The sequence below is a fragment of the Vanacampus margaritifer genome, chromosome 9, assembly GCF_051991255.1.
Source record: "Vanacampus margaritifer isolate UIUO_Vmar chromosome 9, RoL_Vmar_1.0, whole genome shotgun sequence".
Classification (NCBI taxonomy): domain Eukaryota; kingdom Metazoa; phylum Chordata; class Actinopteri; order Syngnathiformes; family Syngnathidae; genus Vanacampus; species Vanacampus margaritifer.
In genome coordinates, this window is record NC_135440.1 from 16,179,885 (window position 1) to 16,199,550 (window position 19,666).

General features: G+C 40.3%; 3 protein-coding genes across 5 annotated transcripts; all 3 read right to left on the bottom strand.

Annotated features, from left to right (window-relative positions):
- Nucleotides 1-944: 944 nt before the first annotated feature.
- tpbg1a (trophoblast glycoprotein 1a) lies at nucleotides 945-2,379 on the bottom strand. The gene is made up of 2 exons (XM_077575856.1): nucleotides 2,116-2,379; nucleotides 945-2,020 (listed from the first exon to the last, which is right to left on the bottom strand). Exons 1-2 carry the CDS (start codon nucleotides 2,373-2,375, stop codon nucleotides 1,045-1,047), a joined length of 1,236 nt encoding a protein of 411 aa, XP_077431982.1. The 5' UTR covers nucleotides 2,376-2,379; the 3' UTR covers nucleotides 945-1,044.
- An 850-nt stretch (nucleotides 2,380-3,229) lies between these two features.
- Nucleotides 3,230-7,106, bottom strand: LOC144057876 (transmembrane protein 222-like). Its single transcript, XM_077575859.1, has 6 exons — nucleotides 6,913-7,106; nucleotides 6,624-6,708; nucleotides 6,461-6,492; nucleotides 6,285-6,381; nucleotides 6,078-6,208; nucleotides 3,230-4,018 (listed from the first exon to the last, which is right to left on the bottom strand). Exons 1-6 carry the CDS (start codon nucleotides 6,999-7,001, stop codon nucleotides 3,931-3,933), a joined length of 522 nt encoding a protein of 173 aa, XP_077431985.1. The 5' UTR covers nucleotides 7,002-7,106; the 3' UTR covers nucleotides 3,230-3,930.
- A 1,390-nt stretch (nucleotides 7,107-8,496) lies between these two features.
- wdtc1 (WD and tetratricopeptide repeats 1) lies at nucleotides 8,497-19,340 on the bottom strand. Of its 3 annotated transcripts, none has more exons than XM_077576742.1 (16): nucleotides 19,172-19,340; nucleotides 18,634-18,766; nucleotides 18,398-18,481; nucleotides 17,649-17,695; nucleotides 17,453-17,564; nucleotides 16,369-16,556; nucleotides 16,070-16,252; nucleotides 15,869-15,963; nucleotides 15,647-15,762; nucleotides 15,487-15,562; nucleotides 13,512-13,608; nucleotides 13,148-13,318; nucleotides 12,791-13,023; nucleotides 11,916-12,081; nucleotides 11,551-11,743; nucleotides 8,497-9,687 (listed from the first exon to the last, which is right to left on the bottom strand). In XM_077576742.1, exons 2-16 carry the CDS (start codon nucleotides 18,679-18,681, stop codon nucleotides 9,490-9,492), a joined length of 2,007 nt encoding a protein of 668 aa, XP_077432868.1. In that variant the 5' UTR covers nucleotides 18,682-18,766; nucleotides 19,172-19,340; the 3' UTR covers nucleotides 8,497-9,489. The 3 variants fall into 3 exon arrangements, with proteins under 3 accessions (XP_077432868.1, XP_077432865.1, XP_077432866.1); XM_077576739.1 differs by having other exon boundaries at nucleotides 11,916-12,084; XM_077576740.1 differs by having other exon boundaries at nucleotides 11,916-12,084; nucleotides 18,634-18,683; nucleotides 19,172-19,337.
- Nucleotides 19,341-19,666: the final 326 nt, after the last annotated feature.

Consider the following 19,666-nt stretch of genomic DNA (forward strand, 5'->3'; position numbering starts at 1 on the left):
CCAATGGAAAAACAAAAGCGCTACCCCACCTGCAGTACAACGTGAGTCACATGAAGTCTTGTGGGTGCACAGTGCACACAATAAAAGCAATTAGGGCATGAGAAAGAAAAGAAAAAAATAACACCAAACGTATTCATTTCATGAGTAAATTACATTTAATGCAAGTAGCTCAGAAACAGCCTTGTAATGATTATTACAGATTTTAAACTTATATATTGTAACGACTATTACTAGATTTAGAGATTTGTAATGTTCAATAAATAACTTTTCTATAAAGTACTCAATTCCACTATATTTTGGACAGTATGCAAATATACAGTCAATAGGATGCACTGCACTTACAAAAAAAAAAAAGGCCTTAACAAAGAAGATCATTATTATTATTATTTGCACTTAACAGGCAGCACTGTAGTACTGTATATTGTAGTGGTTAGTTTGCCTCACAGGCATGAGGTTCTGGGTTTGAATCTCAGCTGGGGCCATAGTTGGAGTGTAGCCTACATATATGAATGCTTTTTAGGTTATTTGATGATTTAAACTATGTTAACGAGAACAGTTATTTGTCTCTTTTGAATTATTATTAGAAACCATTGTTTCGGTATGATGCAGTACTATTGTACAGTGCTGCAAAACACAAAGTGCTGCCACAATAGTACATTTATTGTGAAATATCTTGACAATATCGCTAAAAGCGTACATTGATATGCAAAGTTATATCTTTATAAAGGTAAAAATGTTGATACTGCTCCTGTATTGGCTCCCATTAGATTGGGAAGTGCATCAAATGTAGCGGATCAGTCTATGTTAACTAATTACAGAATAAAAACACACATGTAAACAAACACATTTTTGCATGTTTAACAATCCTATGCACTTTTTTCTATTAAAATGTCAAGTAAATGCAGCCCAAAAAAAATTCCAGTCAGTGCCATCCAAGCACGAAGGCACTTTCAAGGTTAGTTTATTCTGTTTAGCTGCAGTACATGCAGAAGCTCAGAGACAAGAAAACAAACTTTAAACCTACTGGCAGTAAACTAGTCGAACCTACAAGACATTTCTAGCTTCGGAAGGAGATTTGAGCGGTTTGACTTGTGCGTCTTCAGTAACAATACAAGTGTCGTTTGGTGGCTGCTGCGACAGAGACACTCCTAAATGCTGACGCGCCCTGCCGACGCCGTTATGACCCGAGACGTGCCCCAAGCGTGGGTCTGAGTCAATCTCATATCGATAGTGATATCCCTCCAAGACATCATGACATGCATCTCTCATTTCGATTATCCACTTCTTCATGCCGTTGCGATTCAGGTAGAGCACAAAGAGGAAGACCATGCCCACAAAGCCCAGCACGAGTCCGAGGAAGACATAAGACGTCTGTAGGCCCAGGTCAGTAATCTCTGCTTGGGTGGAAACAATGCATCCAATGGCCCTCATCCCAAGCCCTCGGAGCCGGCTGTTGGTTAACCCTTTAGGCGAAGCGCACCTCACAGAATCCACATCTACCCTAGCCCGGGAATCATTCAACCAAGCCACAAAATTCTGGATCTCACAGGAGCAGGAGTACGGATTTTTACCCAAAAGGATTCGGATATTCCCGAGCTTCTCCAGCTCTTTCAGATCATCAGTCCCGAATGTCCTGAAGGCGTTGTGCGTCAAGTCAAGCAGCTCCAGGTTGTTCATGCCGGAGAAAGTTCCGCCGTAGACCGCCACCAGGGAGTTGTCGTTAAGAAAGAGCTGCTGCAGGCTGAGCAGGTGGGAGAACATCCCCAGCGGGAGCAGAGCCAGGTGATTCCCGGAGAGGTCCAGACGGAGGAGCCCCCGCAGGTCCCCCCAACGCAGAGCCGTGGTGAGGTCCGTCAGGGCGGTGAAGTTGTAGAGCGAGCGGCTCAGGTTGAGCTCCCGCAGGGGACTGCCGGGGATGCTCAGAGCTTCCGGATGGATGATTGACAGCTGGTTGCCGCTGAGGTCCAGGAAGTGCAAGTTGAAGAGGGCGGAGAAGCTGTGTGATGCCATTTCTGTCATCCTGCGGGGACAAACGCCACGGTTAATCATTCCTAAAAGGCATTAACGTACAGAATGTTAAGATTTACAGTTTGTCTGATAATGGTGCATTCTCACCCATTATTGCTTAAAATGACATTGGAAACGTTCGCCAGCTCTGCAAAGGAATCAGGTCCGATCCCGTGAATCGTATTCCCTGTGATGATGACAGTTTTTGCGTATCCTGGAATAATTTGTGGCACCATCAGAAGATCCTTTGACACACATTTCACTGTGCGTGTGACCGAAAAACACTCACAGCCACCAGGACACTCCGAGCACTGGGACTGGGTACAAAAAAGTAATCCCAAAAACACCCAGACTGCAGAAATACACATTGCTAAAAAGTCTCTCGTGAACAACCACAACAACAACAAAAGACACACACCAGAATAAATGAGACTAAAATAGTCTATATATTGATGGAGTAGATCTCACAAACTAATGCAACACTAACAAAAAGCACCCTAGCAAAAGTCCCTCCTCATCTGCCGCACTCTGAGAATAAAAGGTCTTGTAAATTGATGGCAGTTCTTGTAGCGCAGAATCTGCTGGATGAAAAAAGTGTGTAGTCCCCTTAAAGGTACAGCGGACAATCAGAGCATCCACTGACTGTGACCTCCACCGGAAAATGAAGCGGGAGAGCAGTTGTTACATGGCTAACAAGATCACGAAAATACTTTTTCTGTACAGACAAATATTCATGTCATGACAAAAATGTACTGTAAAGTGAGTCAATATCACTATAAGGTGCCTTTAGACTTTCCAATTTCATACTAATGAGATGTTATGCTGTAGGAATTCATCATGGTCAAGCTCACACATAAAAAAAAATAAACACACTACTGTAAATTAACAATGTACAGTTAAATATATGCGCTTGCTGACAGGGTGGACATATTTAGCTCCACTAAGCATGATTCAATTATATGCTGACTGTGTACTGTTTAACGAATTTCTAAAATTATTATTATTATTTTTTAAATCCTTTGATATTTCACTATGACGATGTGGATGTCTTAAGCCTCACAACACCCAACTATGCAGATAATATGATGACAATTCAAGGGGCAATTACTCCACAATGACAGGGTGGACAGCAATTTCTTGGACATGCGCAACTTCAATGTGATTATGAAAACAAAGCATACATGATTAGAATGACTTATTACATCAAATGTGGACAGTAAAGCCATGTAAAAAATGTATTTATTTTTTTAAACACGAATATTTATGTATATTTTTATGCATTGTATTGTATGTATGCCAAAGTTTGGCCACTTATTAGAGCTTATACTTTCATTATTATGATACTTTTTCATGATGACAGTGATTATTATGAGGACACCAAAAGAACGTTATAGTGATATGACACAATAACAGAGTATATTTTTGCATGTTTGATGCTAAAATTACATTCCTTAATGAAGATTTACAGTTTCTAAGCAGTGGAAAAACAGCCATAACAAAACATGTAAGCAAACTTAGAAAAAAGGAAAGAAAACACATTTATCCACTCAGGGTCATTTTCCCTCCTACGCGTACTGTACATCATTCTGTCTTTGTATCGCTTAATCTCTTGAATAATTGATGACTACTTTCAGCATTGACATTGCGTAGTGATTCACATTGTCATTTCCATTTTTCATCACTGAAATGTACATTAGCCGACTGGCAAAGCTTTCATCATGATCATGAAAAATACATGTGAAACTCATCACCCCATCACTCCAAGGTATTACAAGAGCCTTAGCAGAAAACAATGCAAAATTCGCTTAATAAATACTCTCGCATACCTTATACGAGTATATCACCGCTGACAATGTCTCAATCAAAAAAAAAAAAGGGGTGTGTCAAAGAATTGTGAACAATTGAGTCTCCCTGTGTAGTGTATTAGTTAAGGTGGAATATTAGGACGAACGTGATGAGGGCTACGCCGAGCATGACGAAGGGCAGCCAGGTCTTGAAGAACGCGGACCAGCTGAAGGATACAAAAAGGGTAAAGAACGTTATAGAGGGCTTGTCAACTACAACTCGCATATTGCGCAACCCCCCCTTCCCTCTCGTATTGTGGAGAGACAAGGACATGGCCCGATGTCTTTACTCCCGCAGCCCCACGCTCGTTGTCCTACTGTCCTCCCCTCCACCCCCCGCCCCGCCACCCAGCCCAGGGAGCCCCAGCGGAGAGGTGACCTCCAGCGGTGGCACGTAGGGGAGCGCTTGTGTCAGTGATGAATTGCATGACTCCCCCCGTGTTAAACAGACTCCTGTGGCGTGGGAGTGGATGTGCGGAGGCAGCACAAACTGTGACGCCAGCATTCCCTATGTGGGTCAACGGAGAGTAATGAGGGGGCGACTCGAAGCCATATGTCTGTACGGGACAGAGGAGCGGACTTAATGCACGTTGTGTGCATGTTTGTGATATACTTACATCTGTCCTGACTCCAAAGTACACATGGTGAAATAAATTGAGCTTAGACTTGACTAATATGTGGATATTTTTTTAAATGGAACCACCAAAGTTGAACAAAGACTCTGCTCGACATCCACTTTGTTGTATTTTTCCATAAGAAATATCGTCATTCTCAATATTCTGTCAAATTACTGTACTGTCTTCATAAAAACGTTACCAACTGTAAAGGGAATGTTGTGAGCAACAACAAAACATTCAACACCATCATACAAGTGTAAAAAAAAGGTTAACCGCTGAATAATAACGCCAGTGCAGCAAGCAAGGAAGTGAAAAGTAGGGATGCTGAAGCCAAGTCAAATTTGTTAATCATACTTTTCGACTACTGCAAAAATATAAATTTGATTGTTTAAATGGGGCTAGCTTGAGGGTGGATAGGTCAGTTTCAAATTCTAATATTCAAATATTACAGTTTCATGGCATCACCTAAAATGTATTGTATTGAAATGTTCGGGGAAATAACTTTTCCCCACTGAACGTGCACCATAGGCACATTAATAAACATAAATAAATAACAGTATAAGTACTTGTTTCTCGGAAAATGAGTAGCTACTTCTCTTCTTTGTGAAGTAACCGCAGAGTGGACATGAGCTGATGTTAGCTATGCTAGTTAGCTTGTTACATGCCTCAGTAGTATGGCAAGTTATAGACTTGTATTTATTTCATTAACTGTAGACACGCAAACTGTTGTAGCTGGTTGCAAAATGTTCATTTCAAGACAGCGTTACCGAAATATATTAACGCTACATTGAATTTGTCGAAGACAGATAGATGGTGCTCTTGTAAATGTTATATGGAAGTGGGGGCAATTCTACCAAACTATATACAGTACATGATTTTTGAAGGAAATTGATGATCTACTCCAGTCTGACTCGCTAATGCTAATTAGCACGCTACTCGCGGCACGTACCACTCAAAAGAACGACTCCACGCTGAAAAAAAACCCAAACTTTTATTGGAATAACTTGATCATGACTTTTTCCTTCTGCTCTCTAATGTGGCTACAACTTAACAGTGTATTAGACCGCGTGGAACCACACTGCCCCTCAGTGGCCAAACCGGGTACAACATGAACAGCGCTCCCAATAAAGGCACACACGGACAAAGGCAAGACAGTATAAAATAATGTAAATAAAATCGATTTTGGGACATTTAAAATCGATTCTGAATCGTACTAAATGAGAATCGCGATTCTTATGAAAATCGATTTTTTGGCACACCCCTAATATCAAATCACATTTTATTAGGCAGATGCACACCCCTACTGGCTAAACAGTAAAAATAAAACACGGTGCTTCTGTGTGTACTTGGAAGATGAGCCTCCTCACATTATTACTACTAAACAAAATTGACTATATACAGTAGATGAATGGATGATCTGCTCCAGCGGTTCAATCGGCCAATCGTGACCGCTTGTGAAAAGGACCGAGAAGCACCTTTTTGGTGGTCTCACTCCATTTGCAAGTCAACTCTGGTGAATTATTGTTGGTAAAAAAGTGCAAGTGCTGAAGACAGCTTCATGTGGATAAGCGGTTCAGATAATGGATGGATGGATGTTTTGAGTGCTTACCTCACATATTTGCTATGAATCAAAGACCCAAAACACAATTTGACCATGTTCCAAGAGGCGCTGTTGTCATAGCGCATGAGGTTGAGGGCCATGGCGACGTGGGAATGGCAGTTATCAAAATACAGGTTGTGCTTTAACAAAAACAAAAGTAGTTATGAAAATTATACTTTTTTTAATGAGAAAAAGTCCAGTGTTGTTTTTTTTTACCTGCCTGCCTTTGTATTCCTCAGATGCATCATGTACTGCTTCGTCCCATGTTGCAGCACTATTGCCACGCACCTTGTCCACATCAAGCTTCCAATACCTGAGTATGGAAAGATTTAATTTATTCGAGGCCACTATTAATAGTATTATCCAAACTGCTTTTCATTTTGATTACTCACTTTGTTGGTTTCCCGAAGCCCATATTGTCCTCCTGGAAAAGGGAAAAACATTCAGAATATGAAAATCTTAAAAAATAAAAATACACGATTAATTACAATTTAGATAGACGATGCAAAAGGTATTTATAACCCTTAATGACATGGATAGATCAACGATACTAACCGAGACAAAATAAGATCCTGCAAAATCTCTTATGATTCCGGAAGAGGTGCATATCCCCATGTGACCAATGAAAGGCAGCACCCACCTGCAGCATGAAAACAGACGTAATTTCTCGTCAACACCGATTGAAAACATTATGTTTGGTCATTTCATAGAGCAGCTAAACAGTGAGGGGTCGTGGGATTCAAAGATACTTAATAATGCCCGCTGGTACATGAAATAATGTAATCGACGTATCCAAACTAACAGTGAACGCTAACTAGCAACAGCTCGAGCGTTAGCTTCTTACGATAAAATAGGAATCGGAGTCCAGACAATGCAGTAAGGGTATCGGTGCTCATAGTTCTTCTTCATGTCGACGTCGTCCACATCCGCCATCAATGCTCGACCTCTGACAAGTTGACGATGACGTTGATGTGCAGCAGGCAACCATGCAAAACAGTGCGTTGTCGCCTCTCCGTGGACGGATCAACAGTCCCTGAACGCAGCACCGCCCACGTTGGAAATAAGCTTTTTGAAAGGATTAACTCAAACTGTGTGCACAATTATGGATCCACTTACAATCATTTTAGAATTCATTCCCTTTCATAATTATATTAAGGCTTTTATATGTGTCTTTACAAAGGCCACTTTATTGTTAAAAGAAAATACTGCGCCCAAATGCTTGGATTTGAAGTGGGCTCTTGCGTTGTTCATTAAAGGCCCGTGATTGGTTGGACAGAACAAATCTTGTTACAGCTAGCTTTGACAAGCCATCATCAAGTCTAAACATGGTATTCTGGTTAATAATGCGTTTGTGGAATATTGATTAACTGGAGAACCCACGGGGTCAAATTTGGCCCCTATAAATTCTGCTACTCAAATAACAAAGACCTTTTTTTATTTTTTTATTTACAAATTTAACTTCAAAAGTCCAGAGTGCCACTTCTGACCCCTGCATGGGGCCATCTAGTGGATGAATATTGCACTTACATGAGCCAGAGTGGTGGTGACAAGATGGCTGCCTGGCAACATGCTGTTTTGTTGAGCTGGAAATCAATCCAAACAAAACCATCTTCTCAGCAAACCATCAGATGGTAAAATTGTGTTTTTTTTGTTAATCTCTTTCATATCATGTTGCAGAATGCCTAGGGGTATGTTTTATATATATATTTTGATAAATTAGCAACTCTGAGCTAGTTAAAAAAAAACAAGGGTTAAAATTGAAAAAACATATATTTTGGTGTTCAGTGAACTTATAGCAGTCATTTAATGTATAATTCATAATTTTCCAAAGAAGAAAAGGGTTCTTGGGTTCTCCAGGGTTAAGCATCAAAATCCATCTGTTTTATCCATCACGGGGCGCGGCCATTTTACCACTTTAGAACTAGGAACTTTTGGAGGAACTGCATGTTCATACCACAGAACCTGACCTTAAAACAAAGTTACTGGTTCATTTTTAAGATGGAAAATACCCTGCTGGCAGGTAATAGTATTTTCCAGATGCCCGGGGATCTTGGGGGCGCTAAACACATCCAATTCATAAAAAACGGCTTGTATTACTTTTGAGGCCTGTTCATCAGTCACATAGCGCTCCTGTGAGCTTTATCACTGAAGCTGGGTCACCTCGTTATCGTACAATATATATGACACAGGTTGCCCTAATTGTGATTTACTGTGCGCACAAATTGCCTCAGTCAGCAAAAGCAGATAGTGACTATGGAACTGATATATGAGCATAATACCAGAAAGTTCATACCATGGTGGCTTCACCTTCAGTACATCTCTGCTAACCAAATTTATTTTCATTGGTACTGTGCATCTGTTGTTGTTAACTCTTCCGCTGTAATCACAAACAATTCAACATGTAGCCACGGGACAAAAACACACCAGCAAGTGTTCTGTTACTTTATTATATAAAGTTTGCTTTCAACAACCAAGAGAAACAACTGAAATCAGTAAACAAAGTAAAACACATGGAAGCCTACTTTTCTATTCTTAACATTTATTCACTTTATGGACATCTAAGTGTAAAGTAGCCAAGAATGAGTGCTAGCGACACACAGCAGTAGTTGCCAAACACTTGGTGCATACTTATATCCTCAAACTTACCATGTGTCCAACTTGAACCAAACAAACAAAAAACATTTTCACACTAAATGTATTTGAAATCAAGAGGACTTAAAATTGAAAAATAACCAATTAACAGATAATTACCAGTCTGGCTGAAACCTCCCATATTCTGGATTAAACAAACACAAATCCTTGGCCATTTGACTGATAGAGGGCAAACTTTGGCAGAAGATTTTTTTTTTCTTATCCCCAGGCTTGTAAACTAAACAAAGCTCATCTATATCCTTGCAACATGCAACTTTCACAAGATGAAGCATAACATTTGACTCCCAAGATTCATGAACTCCAACTGAAAAGCTGTGCATCCTTTCAAAGCCGAGCGCACGCTGCTGGAGAGCAGACAGGAGATGCAAGCAAAGCACCTTCAACTGTGACATGATCCTCCAAGAAGGTCGCCACCACTGCCGGGCCACATTGACCTGAAAATAGGTCAGTGGGCACCTACCTCTCTTTTGACACCCAACATAAACCTGAGGGAGAAGTGCCGAACTTGTCCGTGTGACAAACTGTGGGAGTGATCTGCAAGGTGTCTGCCAGGCAACAAAGAGAAGGATGAGAGGCCAAAAATGTAGTTAAGGTCCTCTCCACGCTTGCACCTCTTGCAGAGATCACCACCAGCAATGCATAGTGTTGAGATGTGACATAAAACTCTGGTCTCTCTGACGGAAAGGAGGGCAAATTTGGGGCTCAAAACAGAAACGGGCACAGCGCTTTGTTTACTACTTCCATTCTACAGAATGGCCGTCGGCTCATCTTAGCTCGGTCTACATTGCACTTGTCCATCCGAGCTGTCCTCATCGTCGGAACCATCCGAGCCTATGCCACGCAATCCTGTGATGCGATAGCCCATGTTGAGCAGCGTAACCTCCAACGGATCCGTGTTCATTCGCCGCTGGTTGGCCTGAGCTGCGCCTTCCATGTCCTCGACCACACGTTCGTTTTCGCTCTCGGTCTGGGAGGGAACACAGGGATGAATATGAAATGATAAAATAGATCTCTATATACTATAGATAGATAGATATACTAAATACTATAGCATTTTACCATATTAGAAAGCCAATTCATTCCCTTTTACATCATGTATGGAGCATGCACTTGTAGTATGAGCAGCTTACTGCGTACAAGCGGTTCTCGGTTTTCAGTTGTATCAGTTTAATTTTTCTGATGATTTGATTGTTTTATATTTATGGCCAAGAAGTGTTTTCATACTAATATATACTGCACAGTAGTAATATTTACTATGAGTATTTGACGACCCCATATAAATGTTTAGAGCAGCCTTTTCATCAAACATGGCTCACTTCACCTTGAATTTAAAAAGTGTTTAGTTCTGCTCGATTATTGTGCTGGACAAGAATTGCTCCACTTCATGCAGTTAGGAAGCTGACTCACATTCACTCAACTGAACTCTATATTTATAGAGCGCTTAAAACAACCACAGCTGTGTTCTTAACTCATTTACTCCCAAAAACGTATAAATACGTTCTATTTGAAATGTTTTAAGTGTCCCAAAGACGTATGTATACGTTTTTTTTATGTTTCTTTTTATGCTACAGCATACAGAAGGCTTTGACGCAGTCTCTCAACTGCAAAGAACAGTTGAAGAAATGGTAGTTATTACACAAACGGCCAGCAGGTGACAGCAGAACAAAAGAGATCAACCAGGGCCATGTATAAAAACAGCTCATTTACTCAAGCGTTCGTTCAAATAGATTTGTGTATAATGATGAAACTTAGCAATATTCTAATGCTAATTGCTGCAAAACTGAAACAGATAGAAATATACTCCCCCCCCCCCTAATGAAATAAGAGACTCTAATCTTTCTTTTGGTAGGTTCCATGTTTTTATAGCAATACAACACAATATTCTGTGGGCCTTGCAAAATTAGTCAAAATCCAGTATAATAGCCAGGAGTGAAAGGGATTGCTTCAGTGAGAATGGCTGGGAGTGAATGAGTTAAGAAGGAGCACAGGGGCAGCAGTTACAATGAAAACAGCAGAGGCCCCAGAATTGAACCCTGTGGAACACCATGTTATACATGTGAATTCATTTTGCACAAATTTGTCCAACCACTTTTTTTCCCCCGACAAAGTCAATGGTGGCCAGGCAATTAATTATGATTTTGCTATTGCGTTAATTGTAGGTTAGTACTATATTAACTCATTCACTGCCATCAACGGCTATAGACGTCACTTAACATTTTTCCCACTTTTGTTAACAAGAGTATGAATACCTAGACTTTTTTTTATTGTATTAGAACAGATGTAAAATTTGTGATTCGTGAGTTAACTAGTGCAGTCATGCGATTAATTACGATTAAAAATTGTAATCGCCTGACGCCCCAAATTTTTAATCATCTTTTCTTTAAAACAAACAAACAAAGATTATTAAAAAAAATACAATAAAAAAAAAAGATGATTAAAAATTTGGGGCATCAGGTGATTAAAATTTGTAATTGTAATTACATCGCATGACTTCACTAGTTAACTCACGATTAATCACAAATTTTATTTCTGTTCTAAATGTACCCCCAAACATTCTAGGCTTTCATACTCTTGTTAACAAAAATGGGAAAAAAATGTTAAACTAATAGAAATAGTTCAAATGAATTTTTGACGTCTATTGCTGTCAATGGCAGTGAATGACTTAATATTACAGTTTCACTTTTGTAAAAATGTGGGTTGGATTGCGTAAATTGCTAAATTTGTGTGTGCACTGCTCTCGTGTAAAAAGTGCCAAACCGCTTCACACCAATCCACTTATGTCAACACCAATGAAACTCGCATGTATTAATCCAAACATAAAATTGTTTACCTCTGGTCTGGGGTTCCATAATCGCACCACAGGGTCAATACCACTGGAGGCCAGGAAACAGTAGCTGGGGTGGGGCTGCAAACAGTTGACTATGGACTCATCCCCCTGCATGATACGCACCAGATTTGTTGTCTCCTTTTCCCAGATAAAGAAGGAGCCATCGTCTGAACCACTGACGATGTACTGACCTTTGCTGCGCAAAAAAAGATTTGGAGTCAGACTGACCCTATAAACTTGGAATTACACAATAGAGTGCCTGGATTTATTTAGGGCTTTCTATATGCAAAACTAAAATAACAAGCCATTCTCCTTTTATTTGATCTGTCCTGCTCGTGAGTGCCCCTGAGTGAGCTCTCATCACTGACCTTCCAAAGAAGTTGGCTTCTTTAATATCCGTGGTGGTGTTGCAGTGACCACAATATCTGTGCTTGTAGTCCATGCTTTGCTCTCTAAAAACCAACTCATCCTCCGGGATGGGCTCCTTCCGATTAAAAGAATGGAGTCGGATGGAGTTGTTGGACTTTTTTACTGCTGCTGGTGAGTGATGAAAAATAAAGTCATACAAACGCTAGAATAAGCATTTCATTTGTACTTGAACAGTATAGAATATAAAATTACTAACAGTTTATGGCATACACAGGAGATGAAAGGTTTGGAACCAAATTAAGATTGATTTTGGCAGAGTTTTATGCTCTATTGATGGACATTCTAGTTTTAGCAAATGACAATAAATGAAGGAGAAATAAATTCATTTAAAGGGGAAGTCAACCTAAAATAAATGTTTTGACAATAATGTGTTTTATGCAGCCCCAGTAGTCTAAATATGGTATTCTGTTTAATATTATGTTAGTGGAATATGAGCAGCAAAGTCTAGCCATTTTTATCCATTTCATGGGGCGGCCATTTTGCCAGTTGCTGTGAACTGAAGATGACATCACAGTTGCTCGTGGCTTAGCCAACGACCAATCACAGCTCACTTCTTTTCTGAAGCTGAGCTGTGATTGGTCGTTGCCTGAGACCTGAGTAACTGTGATGTCATTTTCACCCGACAGCAAGTGGCAAAATGGCCGCCTTGTGATACTGATAACAATTGCTGCATTTTGCTCCATAACTCATATTCCACAAATGTAATATTAATCACAATGTCATGTTTAGACTAGTGAGGTCACATATAACATAATATTGTCAAGAAATGCTTCAGGTTGACTTCCCCTTTAACAAGGGACAGCATTACGCCCACCTGACTCGCTCTGTGAGAAGAAAGCCTTGATATCTTTATCCAATGCGTCACAAGGACTGCTGTGCGCTTGCTCGGGAAACTTTCCTTTGAAATCTTTGAGGCAGTCCTGCGCTTCAGGCACATACTTGAGCTCAAAAAGACACCGTGCCAGCCTAAAATGAGCCTTCAGATGTTCCGGGTTTAGAGTCAACGCCTTCAGACAGTCCTTGAGTGCGTCATAGTGGTCTCCATCCCTGCAACATTTACAAACACAGAACGGAAGCAAATTCCTTGTGTGTTTAACAAACGTGGTCAATGAAGATGGTTCTAAATAGAAGGTATGATGTCACATACTAGGCTAAAATGAGGGCTGCCTACCATTTCCGCTTCATGTAGGCTGCAGCCCGGTTTCCATAGAGCATGGCGTTGGAGCTGGAATGATGAATTCCTAAACTATACAGTTGGATGGCCTGCGTCCAATGCTGCTGTGCAAATGCGTCATTGGCTTGTTGTTTGATCTTTTCCAAATGTGGAGGAAGATCAGTGGAGCTGCAACAGCAGACAGGCAGAAAGACCATGCAGTATATTAACAATGGATGGAAGGATGTGCCAAGTATACATACTCTCTCGTAAGAGGACATGCTTCTAAAAACAAGCATTTATGGTATGTTTTTATGAAATACTTTACTGTTGAAAGAAAAAACAAATGAAATGAAGTCAAATAGACGGCGTTAATATTTACCTAAGTTGCATCTTGCTTTGGCTAAATCGAATATGGCTAGCTGGCAAATGAATTCCATTGGCGACCCCGTTGGTTGTCATCCCGTCCAGTACATCGTCTAGAATCCAAGGTATCACAAACAATACATTACATCCAGCTTACTTAACGTGGGCAGTATTTTATTTTGAAATGGCTAAGTTAGAACCATCAAAAAGCCCAAAACGGGTAACAATACCGCCTAGGGCAGAGGTGGGCATCGAGGGCCGCAGTCCTGCAGGTTTTGCGTGTTGCCCTTCTCCAACACAGCTGATATATGATCAGCTCATCAGCAAGCTCTGCATAAGCCTGATAACGATCCTGTTGATTGGAATCAGCTTGTGTTGGAAGTGAGAAACCTACAAAACCTGCAGGACTCCGGCCCTCGAGGACCGAGATTGCCCACCTCTGGCCTAGGGGTTAATTAATGTATGACATTGAAACTGTTCCAGAACACCCATACAGAAAAATGTTTCCTCCCCATTCCAGCTATGACAGCTACAACTTAGACGCATCTAGGAAGTAAGCAGGAATTTTTATGCCGTCATAAATTTGTGATTTCAGATGTTCTAGCCTACAATCGCTGTTCCAGTTCACACCAAAACAGTGTTTTTCCTGTATACAAAATTCAGAGGCGTCCACCTCTACCTTATTTGCTCGCCACCTCCAGCCTGAGTGACTGATAATGAATGAATGCTTTAACATGATAATAGTCATATTCTTATTGGAACTATTATTCTTATTATTGAAACATGGAATTATTAAATGTGGCCTGTAAAAAATGAAAGAAAGTCAGTTGAATTTATAAAAGTATGGGTCACTGCCGTGAGTACCGATACCTTAAAATAAGACTTTAGAATTTAGTCCCATCTAGTAGTCCCATCTAGTAGTGAACTAATAGAATGCAACAATTTTTAACCACACGCACCTCAGTGCCACAGAGAGACCACGTGGCGTGCTAGAATGGCTAGTAAAAAGTCATTGGAGCGGCTAGCAAGAACTAGTTGGAGCAGCTAATAAGAACTAGCCAGAGTGGCTAACAAGAACTAGCCGGAGTCAGTAGCTAACAAGAGCAGCTAGCAAGAACTATCTGGAATGGCTAGCAAGAATTCGCTGGAGCGGCTAACGAGTGACTAGCAGTAGCAACGACTAGTTGGAGCGGCTAACAAGCAACTAGCAAGAACTAGTTGGAGCGGCTAACGAGCGGCTAGCAAAAACTAGCTGGAGCGGCTAGCAAGAACTCGCTGGAGTGGCTAGCGGGAGAAACTTGCAAAAACTATTGCGAGCACAGCAAAGGGAGACAAGCAGCGAGAGCCCAAATCGCGGGACCCAGCGATGACCACCTGCAGGCCCCAGCTGTAAAAAGTAAGGGGTAAACGCATTGCGTCCAACATTAGCAGCAAGCACCACCAGAGGCTAACTACGTTTACGAAGCATCCGTAGCAAAAAGATGGTGGCAAAACCTGTTAGCCTCCTGTAAGGCGCAGCAAGACCTACTCAATACATTAGTGGTTACTAGACCTACGATTTTATAAAAAAATATATATATATATATGTGTTAGAAATTATTATTATTATTTTATTTTACTTAATATTGAAATAAATTGTCTTTTAAAATGAATGATTTATTAGTTCATCACAAGATGGTACTAAATTCTACACACAGTTTCCTTAAAAACAAAACATTTTTTCTAAGGTTTCTGTAATGGTTAATACACCAAATACATACTCAATAACATAAACGTATTGTATTAAAAAGAAAAAAACAACATTATCCTTGATTAATTTGTAACTTCTTAGAGAAGCGCAGTGCGCAGGCTAAAGTGTGAGCATAGCATACCTAAAGATTCAGGTTGGAAGTGCTCACCATTTAACTTTAAACGGGTTGTAGTTGTTTTCTCTCATTTTTTGACTGGTCAGTTAATAAATGTGAAAAGCTCTACACATAACACAGACCCACCTATTGATGACTCGGACATTTGTGGAAGCAGCAATGAGTATGGCCTTTCTTTACATGTCAAGTCAAACAGATAAACCTAGAGAAGAGTGGACGCACACAAAAACAAACGTCAGATTTTCAGGACGGATTTCTGACTATGTCCCGAGTAGAGTGGCTCTACCTGTTCGCCGCCTATGTTGACAAGTAACTCAGTTCCATCTGGACTGAAAGCAACATAAGTGGCCACCAAGACCCTCAAGCGGTTATTGTAGTCTACCAATTTCGCTGGCAGGTGGCCTGAAGAAGAGGGGAGGGAGCAGAGAGGGGATTTTATGTCACTAATGTCAACGACAGTCAAGTTGTGCTGAACTATACACATGACCGATCAATGAGAATTCAGTACCTGCAACGTAATACTGCACAGCGTTGTCCGGGATGGGATTCTGACTTTCCAAGAATGTGCGCACAGCAGATGGCTTGAATCGGTTTAATGATTTTCTGTTTAGGGAGGGAGGTAAAAACGTTTTTACAACCAAGTTGTGATCTCACACATGAAGCGGTGGATGTGTGTGTTTGCACATTAGAGCAGCGAGCGCCAACCTACCTACAGTTGTGAATCATCCGAATGTCATAGAGACGTACAAAGGGGCCGTTGGCCCCGACGGCCATGTAGTTGTTGTCCCGTGGATTGACGGCCAAACACTTGGCCTCCACCAGCTGACCACAGAACTTTGTTAGGTCAATCAGCACCTCGGAGCGTTTACTGCTCTCACGCAAGTCGTATTGTCTGAATGTGCAAGGGAGAAGTGAGCATACGCATTGTGGTTAAAAAAAATTCAATAAACAAATCAGCATATGATCGCCGCTGAATCGACGGAGCCAAATAATTCTGAGCGTTCTTACCTGATGATGCCATCCTCTGCAGCGCTCCAGAAAATGTTGGGCCACATGGGCGCTGTGGCGATGCGTTTGACCCTGTTGGTATGATCAGAAAACATATGGATGGTTTCCTTCGCTGTCAGGTCATGCACGTGGACCTTAGTGTCCGCAGCGCCAGTTACCAAAATTCTGTCTCCGGAGTGAGGGAGGAACTGTGTGGAGAAAAAAACATTACAAATAACAGAGATGTAGACAAGTGCCTTTATTGTTTTATATATTTCTAATTTTCTACTACACTAATGTATCATATTCTTAGCCGTCATGCAGTGACTCCTGTTCTGTGGAATGTACACTATAAAAATATTCTACTTACATACATTATGTCAGGTGATGTGATTTATGTTACTCGAGTAAAACAAATAGGTGATACCTGTGTTGCAGTGTATTTAACATTACAGTTATTTTTTAAAAGCTGCTGTGTCTTTTTGTTATTCTTTACATTGTCCAGTCAGGTGGGATTTGCTCTATTGCTCTTATTACAAGAACAACTTGAATATGCACCTTGCATCCTATTATTTGCCAAGATTTTCATTATGTTGTATGATAGCAGGTCTGTAAATTAATCTCAGAGCAAACAAAACATGAGCCACCAGATTGAATGAGCAAATGTTTGCTAGCGATTACCTGCCACTTAATACATGGCCAACAGCGCCACCTAAAGTACAAGAGCTTCAGTGCAGGAAGAAAATGGTGAGGTCACCAGATTATACTTGTAGTATGATTTAAGTGCAGTTTGATCATTTATGCATTCATTTTTAAAGAGTCACATGATTGACTCAGGTATGACTGAATTATTTGGATGCGGTTGTAATTTCTACAAATGATTACAGCTCTTCAACATAACACAATACAATAAAATGTGATTATTTGTGCTGCCCTTCAGATGACCATGTTCTGACATTTGAGTCAAATGTTTAGAGGAGTCATATCTAGTGGGACATTACAAATGATGACTGCATGTACACTTCAAACAGCAACTGTCCTCCCATTACAAACCATCAACTTCCCCACATTCCATTGACCGAAACGCTTCTCACACCACTCTTACCTTAACAGAAAATATGTTTGCTGAATGGCCTGTGTGCATAGTGGTAAGCTTTTTGAGTCTGAATGGATCCCAGACGATAACATGTTGATCATCCGAGCCCGAGGCCAGCAGACTGACAAAAGGCAAAACAAGAATTTGCTTAGGAAACTGAAATTTTAAGTGTTTTTGGTGTCATCCAGAAAGCGTTCTTGCTTACTCTCCATGTTCATTCCATTCCAAACAGTTCACGCAGCCTGTGTGGCCCTACACAAACACACAGAACAGTAGAAAAATAAAAGGTCAGCCTTGCACTCACAACTGCTGATCACAGAGGGTTAAACTCAAAAAGGCTCACGGTCCAACATTTTATGTGGAACCTGCAAGTATGACAAAAATGTTCCTTGACATCTGTTCAAAGTTAATTATAAAAATAATAATCAAGTTATTTAACGTTGATGTGTTATTTTAACAAATTATTGATATCATATGAGATGCATCTTGATGATGCCTTGATTACTTTTCTTTGTGTTAACAATAAATAATTAAACTCTTTACCAGAGGCACACCCTTCTGTATCTTGACACTCTGAACACTGAACACCCTGGAGACATCATACACCTTTTTTTTTATTATTATCTGCTATGCTTAAAAACAATTCAACATGGTTATTATTGATGACTGAAATAATTATTTTATATACAGTATATTATTTTATGTTGCACTTTCTTAAAAAGAAAATATTTACGCTGTTGTTTCATTTGATATGTTATTAGATATTTCCCTGTTTGTTTTAGGACTTTATGAAAACCAAGGTACTGTACATTCTATTTGGCGCACCATTACAACCCCCAGGTATTTACATTAATGTGGTTTGACTGTTAGAACTGATTCCATAACTACAATATGACACGCAATGTTTGACACCCCTACTCTGACACATGCTCAAGCAATTGCAAAGCAACTGACCTGGAGCTCAGCCTCCAGGCCGAGTCTCTTGATGAAGGGGTCGGTCACATGATAAAACCTCTGAAAGCCTGATGTTCTCTTTTCCTGTATTCACAACAACAAAAAAACGTTAATAAAAGGGGACCTGAAATGAAAATTGAAAATTTTTCAGGTTTTTGATCATAATATGCATTCTCCCACCCTGACTATAACAACATTTCTCTGAAGTTTTTCCTAATCATAGCTAGATTACTCACCCGGATCTGCCTGTGCAGGATATCGCGGGTGATGTTGACGTTATCCATGACTTCAACACAAAACAAAAATTAGATGTTGGGTAGGAGGATCCAGATATCACCAAGATGACAGCTGTGGTCTCTAGTTCTTTGACTGCAAATACATCAATCATTAGGGCAGGGTAGATGTATACATACATATTTTTTTATACTTAAAACATAACATAAAGCGCAAGCTGACAGACTTTACTTTAGAGAGGATCGGCAAACACCGTGGAACTTGCTCGCGTCAACAAGACGAGTTCATTTGCCCGATCACCTTAGCTGTTCAGCTAATGCAGCACTCTGATAGTCCTAAAATCCACTCCGCACATTACCAGCACCATTCTAAACATTGAGAATGTGCTCGTCTTCCAGAATATGTCACCATTTGAGCTGCCGGGTTTTGAAAATGGGTGTCGTTTAACAAATTGCGTTATTTTATGTCGTTAGCCGTTAGCTAAACAATACGTCACCAGCAGGTAACGCTGATATTTGCAACCGTTTGATGACAACTTACTTTTGCGTATGCAAGCTGGCTGTCCTCCCTCGACCAGAAAGTCCACTGTTGATAACTGTCGACGTACAAAAACGTCATAAATCACATCCTTTCACCATTATCTCTTAAACGCAAAACACTCCCACTGTGTACTGTGTCACTGAACACAACTTAAATTACTTCCGCTACTTCAGACCCTCACTTCCGGTCCATTTTAGTGTCTAAATTTAGATTAGAATATACTTAATTAAAATAAACTGCCCAATGTGGTATTAAAAACACTTGTATTTACAGTTCAAACATTTGTGAAAAATATAAACACAATTTAGATATTGTTTGTTTTGATGTTCTTAACCCGTGGGCAGTATTTATTTTGAAATGGCTTGGTCAGAACCAACAAAAAGCCAACAAATTGGCACAATAACACCTAGAGTTAAGAGGACACGCACTTTCCAGCATGCTTTGCAGCACTCCTTGTGAATTGTTGCAAATAGTTGATAATTGCTTGACTGCTAT